This window comes from Salmo trutta, chromosome 29 (assembly GCF_901001165.1).
Source record: "Salmo trutta chromosome 29, fSalTru1.1, whole genome shotgun sequence".
NCBI classification, from domain to species: Eukaryota; Metazoa; Chordata; class Actinopteri; order Salmoniformes; family Salmonidae; genus Salmo; species Salmo trutta.
Genome location: NC_042985.1, coordinates 11,755,774 through 11,769,676, shown reverse-complemented (window position 1 = coordinate 11,769,676; position 13,903 = coordinate 11,755,774). Strand labels below are relative to the sequence as shown.

The 13,903-nt window shown below is 42.7% G+C and overlaps 1 protein-coding gene across 4 annotated transcripts in view; it reads left to right on the top strand.

The window, feature by feature from the left end:
- Positions 1 to 13,903, top strand: part of LOC115166922 (CREB-regulated transcription coactivator 3) — a 99,156-nt gene that overhangs the window by 61,820 nt on the left and 23,433 nt on the right. For all 4 annotated transcript variants that reach the window (XM_029720854.1, XM_029720852.1, XM_029720853.1 and 1 more), the window contains 4 exons: positions 610 to 648; positions 3,846 to 3,931; positions 4,235 to 4,284; positions 6,252 to 6,505. In XM_029720854.1, the coding sequence (XP_029576714.1) occupies positions 610 to 648; positions 3,846 to 3,931; positions 4,235 to 4,284; positions 6,252 to 6,505 (429 nt within the window). The remainder of the gene's footprint in view (positions 1 to 609; positions 649 to 3,845; positions 3,932 to 4,234; positions 4,285 to 6,251; positions 6,506 to 13,903) is intronic.

The following is a 13,903-nucleotide window of genomic DNA, read 5'->3' as shown; positions in this document are numbered from 1 at the left end:
GGACACAGGCGGCTGCTGAGGGGAGAACGGCTCATAGTAATGGTCGCAAATGGAATGTCACCAAACACCCGGAAACCATCTGTTGGATGTATTTTATTACCATTCCACTGATTCCGCTCCAGTCATTGCCACAAGCCCGTTCTGCCAACAACTTCCTGAAATGTTGGACAATAATAAGAAGACTGTATAATATGATTCTTTGTCGTGAATAGCACCATATTCCCTACATAGTGCACTCGTTTTAAACTAAGCATTATGGGCTTTGATCAAAGGTAGTGCACTACATAGGGGATAGGGTGCCATTTGAGTCATATTATAAAACATGATTCCTATGCTAAATCCAGCTGCCGTTTTTTAAGAAGTGGTAATATATTCATATTGAAGGTAAAATGCCTGCTGCTGATGTCCAAAGGGTTGATTATTTTGTCAGTGAAGTGAACACAATGGGCTGGATCTGAGCAGCTGGTGAAAGTATGTGATTGTCTAATGTTCCTCTGCTTTCTTCACCCTTTCCCTCTCTCCCCCTCCTTTCTCTTGCTCTCTCTCTCTCTCCTCTCCTTTATCTGATCTCTCTCTCCCTCTCTCTCTCCTGCGGGGGCCGGAGTGCAGCCAGTGTGAACGAGGCGGAGGTGGACGGCTCTGGAGATGGTGAGTTGAAACTCCTCTCCCCTCTTCCTCATCCCTGATTCCATCTCTCCCAACACAAGTGTAGAAGAGGCCTTCTGCTGCCCCCTAGCTCCCACACCCCTAGATTTCTGGCCATAATGTGTGTGTGACGGTGCTTGCCACTGGATGTGTTGCTGCCTGGTATATGTACAGATGTGCGTCAGCGTACAAGACGTGCTTCATTCACAGCATCGTAGACCTTTACAACCCAATACCTGAATGGACACACACTGCCTAGGCATCCTGCATGCAGATCCCCTGAGTCATTGGGTGTGTCTCAAAATGCATGCTATCGTGCTCCATGCACGGGAGGGTTGAAGTATGATATGCATCGATGCAAGCTTCAAAGAAAAATGATGCAACCACGTAAAAAATTTCTTGAAATGAATGTCGGCCATTATTTGAGCTGAAGCGAGAGAAAATACACTCCGACTTCAGAATTAAATGTTGCCTATTCACATCTCATATGTTGCCCGACGAAAATATTTAATCGTGATATGTTAATAAATACATGCTGTGTTAATTTTGGCATGTTTACCTGCCTACGTACCGTGGATCGCAAGCCCATAATAAGTCAATGGGGCTACTAGTACTGTTAGCTAGCCAGATAGTCACGAAGAATTGTTAGCTAGCAACCCATGAAGAATTTAGGTCATTTTTGCCTGTTAAACTAGCTTTCTAACTGGATTATTACGATTCACATATCTAGCTGGTAATTAGGAAGAAAAACGTTTGCTTTGTGTATATCTTGGAAGAAGGGTCAGTGAATGGGGAGGTGCAGCATGAGGTAATACAGTAGGGGGAGTGCGAGTGCTTATCAAATGTAATGTGTTATGCATTCTCCGTACTCGTCCTCACAAGAACGTACTCAAGAGAACGTGGTCGGAGAATGCACGCAGAGCATGAGAGTGTTGAGCACGGTAGTATGCATATTAAGAAACACCCATTGTGTCCGAACACTTGATAACCTCTAGTCTAGATTGATCTGCAGTCGTTTGATCTTTCAATTAGAGGTCGGCCGATTATGATTGTTCAACACCGATACCGATTTATTGGAGGACCAAAAAAAGGCGATACCAATTAATCGGGCGATTACATTTTTTTAATTTTTTTATAAATAAATATGTTTTTATATATATTTTTTTTATTTTTTTATTTGTAATAATGACAATTACAACAATACTGAATGAACACTTATTTTAACTTAATATAATACATCAATAAAATCAATTTAGCCTAAAAAAATTATGAAACATGTTCAATTTGGTTTAAATAATGCAAAACAAAGTGTTGGAGAAGAAAGTAAAAGTGCAATATGTGCCATGTAAAAAAGCTAACATTTAAGTTCCTTACTCAGAACATGAGAACATATGAAAGCTGGTGGTTCCTTTTAACATGAGTCTTCAATATTCCCAGGTAAGAAGTTTTAGGTTGTAGTTATTATAGGAATTATAGGACTATTTCTCTCTATACGATTTGTATTTCATATACCTTTGATTAATGGATGTTCTTATAGGCACTTTAGTATTGCCAGTGTAACAGTATAGCTTCCGTCCCTCTCCTCGCTCCTACCTGGGCTCAAACCAGGAACACATTGACAACAGCCACCCTCGAAGCAGCATTACCCATGTAGAGCAAGGGAAACAACTACTCCAAGTCTCAGAGCGAGTGACGTTTGAAACGCTATTAGCGTGCACCCGGCTAACTAGCTAACCATTTCACATCGGTTACACCAGCCTAATCTTGGGAGTTGACAGGCTTGAAGTCATAAACAGCACAATGCATTGCGAAGGGCTGCTGGCAAAACGCACGAAAGTGCTGTTTTGAATGAATGCTTACGAGCCTGCTGGTGCCTACCATCACTCAGTCAGACTGCTCTATCAAAACAGACTTAATTATAACATAATAACACACAGAAACATGAGCCTTAGGTCATTAATATGGTCGAATCCGGAAACTATCATGTTTATTCTTTCAGTGAAATACGGAACTGTTCCGTATTTTATCTAACGGGTGGCATCCATAAGTCTAAATATTCCTGTTACATTGCACAACCTTCAATGTTATGTCATAATTACGTAAAATTCTGGCAAATTAGTTCGCAACGAGCCAGGCGGCCCAAACTGTTGCATATACCCTGACTGCGTGCAATGAACGGAAGAGTGAAGTGACAGAATTTCACCTGGTTAATATTGCCTGCTAACCTGGATTTCTTTTAGTTAAATATGCAGGTTTAAAAATATATACTTCTGTGTATTGATTTTAAGAAAGGCATTGATGTTTATTGTTAGGTACAGTCGTGCAACGATTGTGCTTTTTTCGCAAATGCGCTTTCGTTAAATCATTCCGTTTGGCGAAGTTGGCTGTCTTTGTTAGGAAGAAATAGTATTCACACAGTTCGCAACGAGCCAGGCGGCCCAAACTGCTGCATATACCCTGACTCTGTTGCAGAGGTGACACATTTTCCCTAGTTAAAAGAAATTCATGTTAGCAGGCAATATTAACTAAATATGCAGGTTTAAAAATATTTACTTGTGTATTGATTTTAAGAAAGACATTGCTTTTTATGGTTAGGTACAAGTTGGAGCAACGACAGTCCTTTTTCGCGAATGCGCACCGCATCGATTATATGCAACGCAGGACAGGTTAGATAAACTAGTAATATCATCAACCATGTGTAGTTAACTAGTGATTATGATTGATTGATTGTTTTTTATAAGATAAGTTTAATGCTAGCTAGCAACTTACCTTGGCTTCTTACTGCATTTGCGTAACAGGCAGGCTCCTCGTGGAGTGCAATGTAAAGCAGGTGGTTAGAGCGTTGGACTAGTTAACCGTAAGGTTTCAAGATTGAATCCCCAAGCTGACAAGGTAAAAATCCAGTCTTTCTGCCCCTGAACAAGGCAGTTAACCCACCGTTCCTAAGCCGTCATTGAAAATAAGAATGTGTTCTTAACTGACTTGCCTAGTTAAAAAATATTTATAAAAAAATAGGCAAATTGGTGACCAAAAATACCGATTACCGACTGTTATGAAAACTTGAAATCGGCCCTAATTAATCGGCCATTCCGATTAATCGGTCGACCTCTACTTTTAATAGGTGGGAATAACTAGAAATGTGTGTGAGGAGTTGATTATCTCTAATCTCTCTCTTTCTCTCCCCCTCCTCCTCTCTCCAGTGTTCTCCTTCCCATCCCTGTCTAATGAGGAGGGTCTGATGGGTGTCAGCAAGCCCCTGCCCAAGCAACTGTGGGAGGCCAAGAAGGTGAGTGTGTGTGTGTGCATGATGAGTGTGTCATTTCTCATTGGTTGGAGAGAGGGACGGGACGGGACGGGGGGTTGATTAAGACATAATGACAGACATGGAAGCCTTTTGGGATGAGATAATGCTGATGGGAAAAGCTGCAGTACTAATGAATGCATGCTTCCAATACACATCATTCATGTTTTAGGACCATAACACTTAGACTGTTGACTAAATATTCTAGTAGTTAGATTAGTCATTTTGAGATTCATCACTCTTTTTTCTTTTGATCAGTTTAGTCACCTAATTGTTTCTCTATTATAGGTTCAATCCCTCTCATCACGGCCCAAATCCTGTGAAGTGCCTGGAATCAAGTGAGTCTTCAGGATCCATCTTCCATCCACTCATACAGGGCACTATGTTTAAACAACAATCAGTCATCATTATGAGACAAGTTGTTTGTGATTCTCAATGACAGCTGTCTGAGAGGGAGAAAGACTGGGATGTGATCCATATATGGTGTGTGTGTGTGTGTGTCAACATTGTGGATGTGCGTGTCAACATAGTCTGTCAACATTGTGTGTGTATGTGTCAACATTGTTGATGTCTGTATCAACATATTCTTTCAACATTGTGTGTGTTTGTTGGGTCTAGCAGTGCAGTACAGTGGGCTGCTGGTCACTACTATAGAGCAGTGAGTCAGTTATCTCACTGAGGGCTTGAATGAACAGGGATGCAAATGTTCACTTGCTGGTACATTTAAAGGGGAAGTCCACTCACAAACATGGTAATCCATACACAAACATTACTTCTCACCAATGCTATTATTGATAACATTATTGATAACATTATTGATAACATTTATTTAGTATATTTCACTTAGAATATGTGGACAACTACAAATACCTAGGTGTTTGGTTAGACTGTAAACTCTCCTTCCAGACTCACATCAATCATCTCCAATCCAAAGTTAAATCTAGAATTGGCTTCCTATTTCGCAACAAAGCATCCTTCACTCATGCTGCCAAACATACCCTCGTAAAACTGACCATCCTACCGATCCTCGACTTCGGCAATGTCATTTACAAAATAGCCTCCAACACTCTACTCAACAAATTGGATGCAGTCTATCACAGTGCCATCCGTTTTGTCACCAAAGCCCCATATACTACCCACCACTGCGACCTGTATGATCTTGTTGGCTGGCCCTCGCTTCATACTCGTCGCCAAACCCACTGGGTCCAGGTCATCTACAAGTCTCTGCTAGGTAAAGCCCACCTTATCTCAGCTCACTGGTCACCATAGCAGCACACACACGTAGCACGCGCTCCAGCAGGTATATCTCACTGGTCATCCCCAAAGCCAATTCTTCCTTTGGCCGCCTCTCCTTCCAGTTCTCTGCTGCCAATGACTGGAACGAACTGCAAAAATATCTGAAGCTGGAGACTCTTACCTCCCTCACTAGCTTTAAGCACCAGCTGTCAGAGCAGCTCACAGATCACTTACTGCACCTGTATGTAGCTCATCTGTAAATAGCCCATCCAATCTACCACATCCCCATACTGTATTTATGTATTTATTTTCTTGCTCCTTTGCACCCCAGTATCTCAACTTGCACATTCATCTTCTACACATCCTACCATTCCAGTGTTTAATTGCTATATTGTAATTACTTTGCCACCATGGCCTATTGCCTTACCTCTCTTATCCTACCTCATTTGCACATGCTCTTTATAGATTTTTCTACTGTATTATTGATTGTATGTTTGTTTATTCCATGTGTAACTCTGTGTCGAACTGCTTTGCTTTATCTTGGCCAGGTCGCTGTTGTAAATGAGAACTTGTTCTCAGCTAGCCTACCTGGTTAAATAAAGGTGAAATAAATAAATAAATAATTAATTAAAATACAATGCCTTAGCCACACAACAAAAAAGGCCATAACTCCGCCCAAAAGTATGTCACAGATGTTACATTCCCTCCCCTCTAGCACATTGTTTATTGTCAAGAGTCTTGTTCAGAACTTAGCGGTTTTCCCTTAGATAGGCCAGCTTCAAAGTCAAAATTGGCTATATTGTAAAAATTCATTCATTTAAGGTTAAGGTTAGGCATTAGGGTTAGCGGTGTGGTTAACGTTAGCGTTAGGTTTAAAATCTGATTTTATTACTTTGTGGCTGTGCCATCTAGTGACCGCTCTGCAGAGCTGCTTCCAGAACAAGATTCATGACAAAAAGCGCTGACCTGCTCCCCTCTACCCATCCAGATGCATATTAAACCTTTTGAATGAATTTCCCCTTTTTAAAATGCGCTTCTTAATTGGTTTTCTCTCCCCTCCTGTCCTCAGTATATTCCCGTCTCCAGAGCAGAACGCGGGCCTCTCCAACTACCAGGGCTCGTTGAACACGGGCGGTTCCCTGCCAGACCTCAGCAACCTGCACTTCCCCTCACCGCTGCCCACACCCCTGGACCCAGACGACGGGCACCATGGAGGGGGCAGCTACCACCCCAACCTGAGCGGGGGCAGCAGCACAGGCAACCTGCCCGCCGCCATGATGCACCTCGGCATAGGGAATCACCAGGGAGGCTGGACTGAAGGAGGTGTGTGTTTGGGGTGGGGGGTGGGGGGGGGGGGGGGGGGGGGGCTTTTTCTCAATTCATCTTTCCTCTCATCTTCTCCTCCTCCAAACTCATTGGATAAGAAGCTCAAAGGGGAGGGACCATGAACCTTTTCCTCCAATACGGTTAAGTAAAGGCCTGGAGGTGGGTGTGAATGTATGTACTGTGGGAGTGTGGGGATGTGTCTTTTGTCTGTGTGCACTCATGTGAAACCAGGCACAGACACGTACATACATACAGTATGTAACCAACCATACAAATCAAATCAAATGTATTTATATAGCCCTTCTTACATCAGCTGATATCTCAAAGTGCTGTACAGAAACCCAGCCTAAATCCCCAAACAGCAAGCAATGCAGGTGTAGAAGCACGGTGGCTAGGAAAAACTCCCTAGAAAGGCCAAAACCTAAGAAGAAACCTAGAGAGGAACCAGGCTATGAGGGGTGGCCAGTCCTCTTCTGGCTGTGCCGGGTGGAGATTATAACAGAACATGGGCAAGATGTTCAAATGTTCATAAATGACCAGCATGGTCAAATAATAATAATCACAGTTGTCGAGGGTGCAACAAGTCAACACCTCAAGTGTAAATGTCAGTTGTCTTTTCATAGCTGATCATTGAGAGTATCTCTACCGCTCCTGCTGTCTCTAGAGAGTTGAAAACAGCAGGTCTGGGACAGGTAGCACGTCTGGTGAACAGGTCAGGGTTCCATAGCCGCAGGCAGAACAGTTGAAACTGGAGCAGCAGCACGGCCAGGTGGACTGGGGACAGCAAGGAGTCATCATGTCAGGTAGTCCTGAGGCATGGTCCTAGGGCTCAGGTCCTCCGAGAGAGAAAGAAAGAGAGAATTAGAGAGAGCATACTTAAATTCACACAGGACACCGGATAAGACAGGAGAAATACTCCAGATATAACAGACTGACCCTAGCCCCCCGACACGTAAACTACTGCAGCATAAATACTGGAGGCTGAGACAGGAGGGGTCAGGAGACACTGTGGTCCCATCCGACGATACCCCGGACAGGGCCAAACAGGAAGGATATAACCCCACCCACTTTGCCAAAGCACAGCCCCCACACCACTAGAGGAATATCCACCAACTTCAACCACCAACTTACCATCCTGAGACAAGGCCGAGTATAGCCCACAAAGATCTCCGCCACGGCACAACCCAAGGGGGGGCGCCAACCCAGACAGGAAGACCACGTCAGTGACTCAACCCACTCAAGTGACGCACCCCTCCTAGGGACGGCATGGAAGAACACCAATAAGCCAGTGACTCAGCCCCTGTAATTGGGTTAGAGGCAGAGAATCCCAGTGGAGAGAGGGGAACCGGCCAGGCAGAGACAGCAAGGGCGGTTCGTTGCTCCAGAGCCTTTCCGTTCAACTTCACACTCCTGGGCCAGACTACACTCAATCATAGGACCCACTGAAGAGATGAATCTTCAGTAAAGACTTAAAGGTTGAGACCGAGTCTGCATCTCTCACATGGGTAGGTAGACTATTCCATAAAAATTGAGCTCTATAGGAGAAAGCCCTGCCTCCAGCTGTTTGCTTAGAAATTCTAGGGACAATTAGGAGGCCTGCGTCTTGTGACTGTAGCGTACGTGTAGGTATGTACGGCAGGACCAAATCAGAAAGATAGGTAGGAGCAAGCCCATGTAATGCTTTGTAGGTTAGCAGTAAAACCTTGAAATCAGCCCTTGCCTTAACAGGAAGCCAGTGTAGTGAGGCTAACACTGGAGTAATATGATCAATTTTTTGGGTTCTAGTCAGTATTCTAGCAGCCGTATTTAGCACTAACTGAAGTTTATTTAGTGCTTTATCCGGGTAGCCGGAAAGTAGAGCATTGCAGTAGTCCAACCTAGAAGTAACAAAAGCATGGATTAATTTTTCTGCATCATTTGTGGACAGAAAGTTTCTGATTTTTGCAATGTTACGTAGATGGAAAAAAAGCTGTCCTTGAAACAGTCTTGATATGTTCATCAAAAGAGAGATCAGGGTCCAGAGTAACGCCGAGGTCCTTCACAGTTTTATTTGAGACGATTGTACAACCATCAAGATTAATTGTCAGATTTAACAGAAGATCACTTTGTTTCTTGGGACCTAGAACAAGCATCTCAGTTTTGTCCAAGTTTAAAAGTAGAAAGTTTGCAGCCATCCACTTCCTTATATGTCTGAAACACAAGCTTATTGCGAGGGCAATTTTGGGGCTTCACCATGTTTCATTGAAATGTACAGCTGTGTGTCATCCGCATAGCAGTGAAATTTAACATTATGTTTTCGAATGACATCCCCAAGAGGTAAAATATATAGTGAAAACAATAGTGGTCCTAAAACCAATTTGGGTTTCCAATCTCTCCAAAAGAATGTGGTGATCGATGGTATCAAAAGCAGCACTAAGATCTAGGAGCACGAGGACAGATGCAGAGCCTCGGTCTGACATCATTAAAAGGTCATTTACCACCTTCACAAGTGAAGTCTCAGTGCTATGATGGGGTCTAAAACCAGACTGAAGCGTTTCGTATACATTGTTTGTCTTCAGGAAGGCAGTGAGTTGCTGCGCAACAGCTTTTTCTAAAATGTTTGAGAGGAATGGAAGATTCGATATAGGCCGATACTTAAAAAAAAAAAACTATTTTCTGGGTCAAGGTTTGGCTTTTTCAAGAGAGGCTTTATTACTGCCACTTTTAGTGAATTTGGTACACATCCGGTGGATAGAGAGCCGTTTATTATGTTCAACATAGGAGGGCCAAGCACAGGAAGCGGCTCTTTCAGTAGTTTAGTTGGAATAGGGTCCAGTATGCAGCTTTAAGGTTTAGAGGCCATGATTATTTTCATCATTGTGTCAAGAGATATAGTACTAAAACACTTTAGTGTCTCCCTTGATCCTAGGTCCTGGCAGGGTTGTGCAGACTCAGGACAACGGAGCTTTGGAGGAATACGCAGATTTAAAGAGGAGTCCGTAATTTGCTTTCTAATGATCATGGTCTTTTCCTCAAAGAAGTTCATGAATTTATTACTGCTGAAGTGAAAGCCATCCTCTCTTGGGGAATGCTGCTTTTTAGTTAGCTTTGCGACAGTATCAAAAATAAATGTTGGATTGTTCTTATTTTCCTCAATTAAGTTGGAAAAATAGGATGATCGAGCAGCAGTGAGGGCTCTTCGATACTGCACGGTACTGTCTTTCCAAGCTAGTCGGAAGACTTCTAGTTTGGTGTGGCGCCATTTCCGTTCCAATTTTCTGGAAGCTTGCTTCAGAGCTCGTGTATTTTCTGTATACCAGGGAGCTAGTTTCTTATGACAAATGTTTTTAGTTTTTAGGGGTGCAACTGCATCTAGGGTATTGCGCAAAGTTAAATTGAGTTCCTCAGTTAGGTGGTTAACTTCTATGGGCTAGGTGGGACGCAGCCAGTGAAATATCAGGGCGGCAAATTCAAAAACAACAAAATGTCATAATTCAACTTTCTGAAACATATGACTATTTTACACCATTTTAAAGATATACGTCTCCTTGATGTAACCACATTGTCCGATTTCAAAAAGGCTTTACAGCGAAAGCAAACCATTAGATTATGTTAGGAGAGTACATAGACAAAAATAATCACACAGCCATTTTCCAAGCAAGGACATGTGTCAATAAAACCCAAAACACAGCGAAATGAAGCACTAACCTTTGACGATCTTCAGGACATTATGTTCACAATACATTTATGTTTTGTTCGATAAAGTTCATATTTATATCCAAAAACAGCATTTTACATTGGCGCGTGATGTTCAGAAAATATTTTGCCTCCAATGGTGAATCAGCACAACAATTTACAAAAATACTCATCATAAACGTTGATAAAATATTAAACTGTTATTCAAAGAATTATAGATGAACATCTCCTTTATGCAACCGCTGTGACAGATTTCAAAAAAGCTTCACGGGGAAAGCACACTTTTCAATAATCTGAGTACTGCGCTCAGAAAAATACACCAGGCAATACAGATACCCGCCATTTTGGAGTCATCTAAAATCATAAATAGCATTAGAAATATTCACTTACCTTTGATGATCTTCATCAGTTGGCACTTCCAGGAATCCCAGGTCCACAATAAATGTTGTTTTGTTCGATAAAGTCCAAATAACTCGTTGTTTGTGCGTTCAGTAAGCTACTCCAAATGTAGGAAGTGCGCCGAAAATTTCACGACAAAAAGTTATATTTACGTTCGTTGAAACATGTCAAACGTTGTAAAACATCAATCTTTAGGGCCTTTTTAACGTAAAACTTCAGTAATATTCCAACCGGACGATTCCAATGTCTTGAAAAACATTATGGAACACAGCTTCCTCCTCATGTGAACGCGCGTAATTGTGGCCTGTCATTCTCTCGGTCATCAGACTCCAGGAGGTCTTGTTCGCTCTCTGTTGACTGCAAAAGCCTGAAACACGTTCTAAAGACTGTTGACATCTAGTGGAAGCCTTAGGAAGTGCAAATTGAACCCTAAGTCACTGCATACTGAATAGGCCCAGTCTTGAAAAACTACAATCCACTTCCTGGTTGGATTTTTTCTCAGGTTTTTGCCTGCCATAGGAGTTCTGTTATACTCACAGACACCATTCAAACAGTTTTAGAAACTTCAGAGTGTTTTCTATCCAAATCTACTAATAATATGCATATTCTAGTTTCTGAGCCAAAGTAGTAACCTGTTTAAATTGGGTACGTTTTTCATCCGGCCGTGAAAATACTGCCCCCTAGCCCAGACAGGTTAACTGATTTTTGTCCTCTGATGTCATTGGGTAGGCAGAGGGAGTCTGGAAGGGCATTAAGGAATCTTTGGGTTGTCTGAGAATTTATAGCACAACTTTTGATGCTCCTTGGTTGGGGTCTGAGCAGATTATTTGTTGCGATTGCAAACGTAATAAAATGGTGGTCCGATAGTCCAGGATTATGAGGAAAAACATTAAGATCCACAACATTTATTCCACGGGACAAAACTAGGTCCAGACTGTGGCAGTGAGTAGGTCCAGAGACATGTTGGACAAAACCCACTTAGTCGATGATGGCTCCGAAAGCCTTTTGGAGTGGGTCTGTGGACTTTTCCATGTGAATATTAAAGTCACCAAAAATTTGAATATTATCTGCTGTGACTACAATGTCCGATAGGAATTCAGGGAACTCAGTGAGGAACGCTGTATATGGCCCAGGAGGCCTGTAAACAGTAGCTATAAAATGTGATTGAGTAGGCTGCATAGATTTCATGACTAGAAGCTCAAAAGACGAAAACGTCGGGTTTATTTTGTAAATTGAAATTTGCTATCGTAAATGTTAGCAACAGCTCCGCCTTTGCGGGATACGCGGGGGATATGGTAACTAGTGTAACCAGGAGGTGAGGCCTCTTAACACAGTAAATTCATCAGGCTTAAGCCATGTTTCAGTCAGGCCAATCATATCAAGATTATGATCAGTGATTAGTTAATTGACTATAACTGCCTTCGAAGTGAGGGATCTAACATTAAGTAGCCCTATTTTGAGATGTGAGGTATCACGATCTCTTTCAATAATGGCAGGAATGGAGGAGGTCTTTATTCTAGTGAGATTGCTAAGGCGAACACCGCCATGTTTAGTTTTTCCCAACCTAGGTCGAGGCACAGACACGGTCTCAATGGGGATAGCTGAGCTGACTACACTGACTGTGCTAGTGGCAGACTCCACTAAGCTAGCAGGCTGGCTAACAGCCTGCTGCCTGGCCTGCACCCTATTTCATTGTGGAGCTAGAGGAGTTAGAGCCCTGTCTATGTTCGTAGATAAGATGAGAGCACCCCTCCAGCTAGGATGGAGTCCGTCACTCCTCAGCAGGCCAGGCTTGGTCCTGTTTGTGGGTCAGTCCCAGAAAGAGGGCCAATTATCTACAAATTCTATCTTTTGGGAGGGGCAGAAAACAGTTTTCAACCAGCGATTGAGTTGTGAGACTGCTGTTGAACTCATCACTCCCCCTAACTGGGAGGGTGCCAGAGACAATTAATCGATGCCGACACATCTTTCTAGCTGATTTACACTCTGAAGCTATGTTGCGCTTGGTGACCTCTGACTGTTTCATCCTAACATCGTTGGTGCAGACGTGGATAACAATATCTCTATACTCTACACTCGCCAGTTTTAGCTTTAGCCAGCACCATCTTCAGGTTAGTCTTAACGTTGGTAGCCCTGCCCCCTGGTAAACATTGTATGATCGCTGAATGGTTCGTTTTAAGTCTAATACTGCGGGTAATGGAGTCGCCAATGACTAGGGTTTTCAATTTGTCAGAGCTAATGGTGGGAGGCTTCGGCGTCTCAGACCCCGGAACGGTAGGAGTAGAGACCAGAGAAGGCTTGGCCTCTGACTCCGACTCGCTGCTTAATGGGGAGAACCGGTTGAAAGTTTCTGTCGGCTGAATGAGCGACACCGGTTGAGCATTCCTACAGCATTTCCCTCCAGAAGCCATGAGAAAGTTGTCCGGCTGCGGGGACCGTGCGAGGGGATTTATACTAACGTTACTATCTGTACTTACTGGTGGCACAGATGCTGTTTCATCCTTTCCTACACTGAAATTACCCTTGCCTAGCGATTGCGTCTGAAGCTGGGCTTGCAGCACAGCTATCCTCGCCGTAAGGCGATCGTTCTCCTGTATATTATGAGTACAGCGACTGCAATTAGAAGGCATCATGTTAATGTTACTTAGCTTCGGCTGTTGGAGGTCCTGACGAACCATGTCCAGATAAAACGTCCGGAGTGAAAAAGTTGAATGAAAAAAAGTTGAGTGAGGGAAAAACTAAAAATATAAACGGTAATTAAAAAGTAAAAACCGGAAAGTTGTCAGGTAGCAAAGTAAGGTCGGCAACAAAACACACTGCAGCACGTAAACAAGTCTGCATACAGATGCTTAGAGGATGTCCACAATCACCACATAGTAATGTAATGGTTTAAAACAATATACAGTGCCAAAGGAGGTATTCGTACCACTTGACTTATTCCACATTTAGTTGTTACAACCTGAATTCAAAATTGATTAAATATTTGTTTTTTTAACCCATCTACACACATTACCCCACAATGACAAAGTGAAAACGGGTTTTTAGTAATTTTAGCAAATGTATTGAAAATTAAATACAGAAATGTCTCATTTCCATAAGTATTCCCACCCCTGGGTCAATACATGTTAGAATCAGCTGTGAGTCTTTCTGGTTAAGTCTGTAAGAGCATTGCACACCTGCATTGTACAATATTTTCCCATAATTGTTTTCTAAATTCTTCAAGCTCTGTCAAATTGTTTTTTGAATCAGAAACATTCCATGTTGTCTTGGTAAGCAACTCCAGTGTAGATGTGGCCTTGTGTTTTATGTTATTGTCCTGCT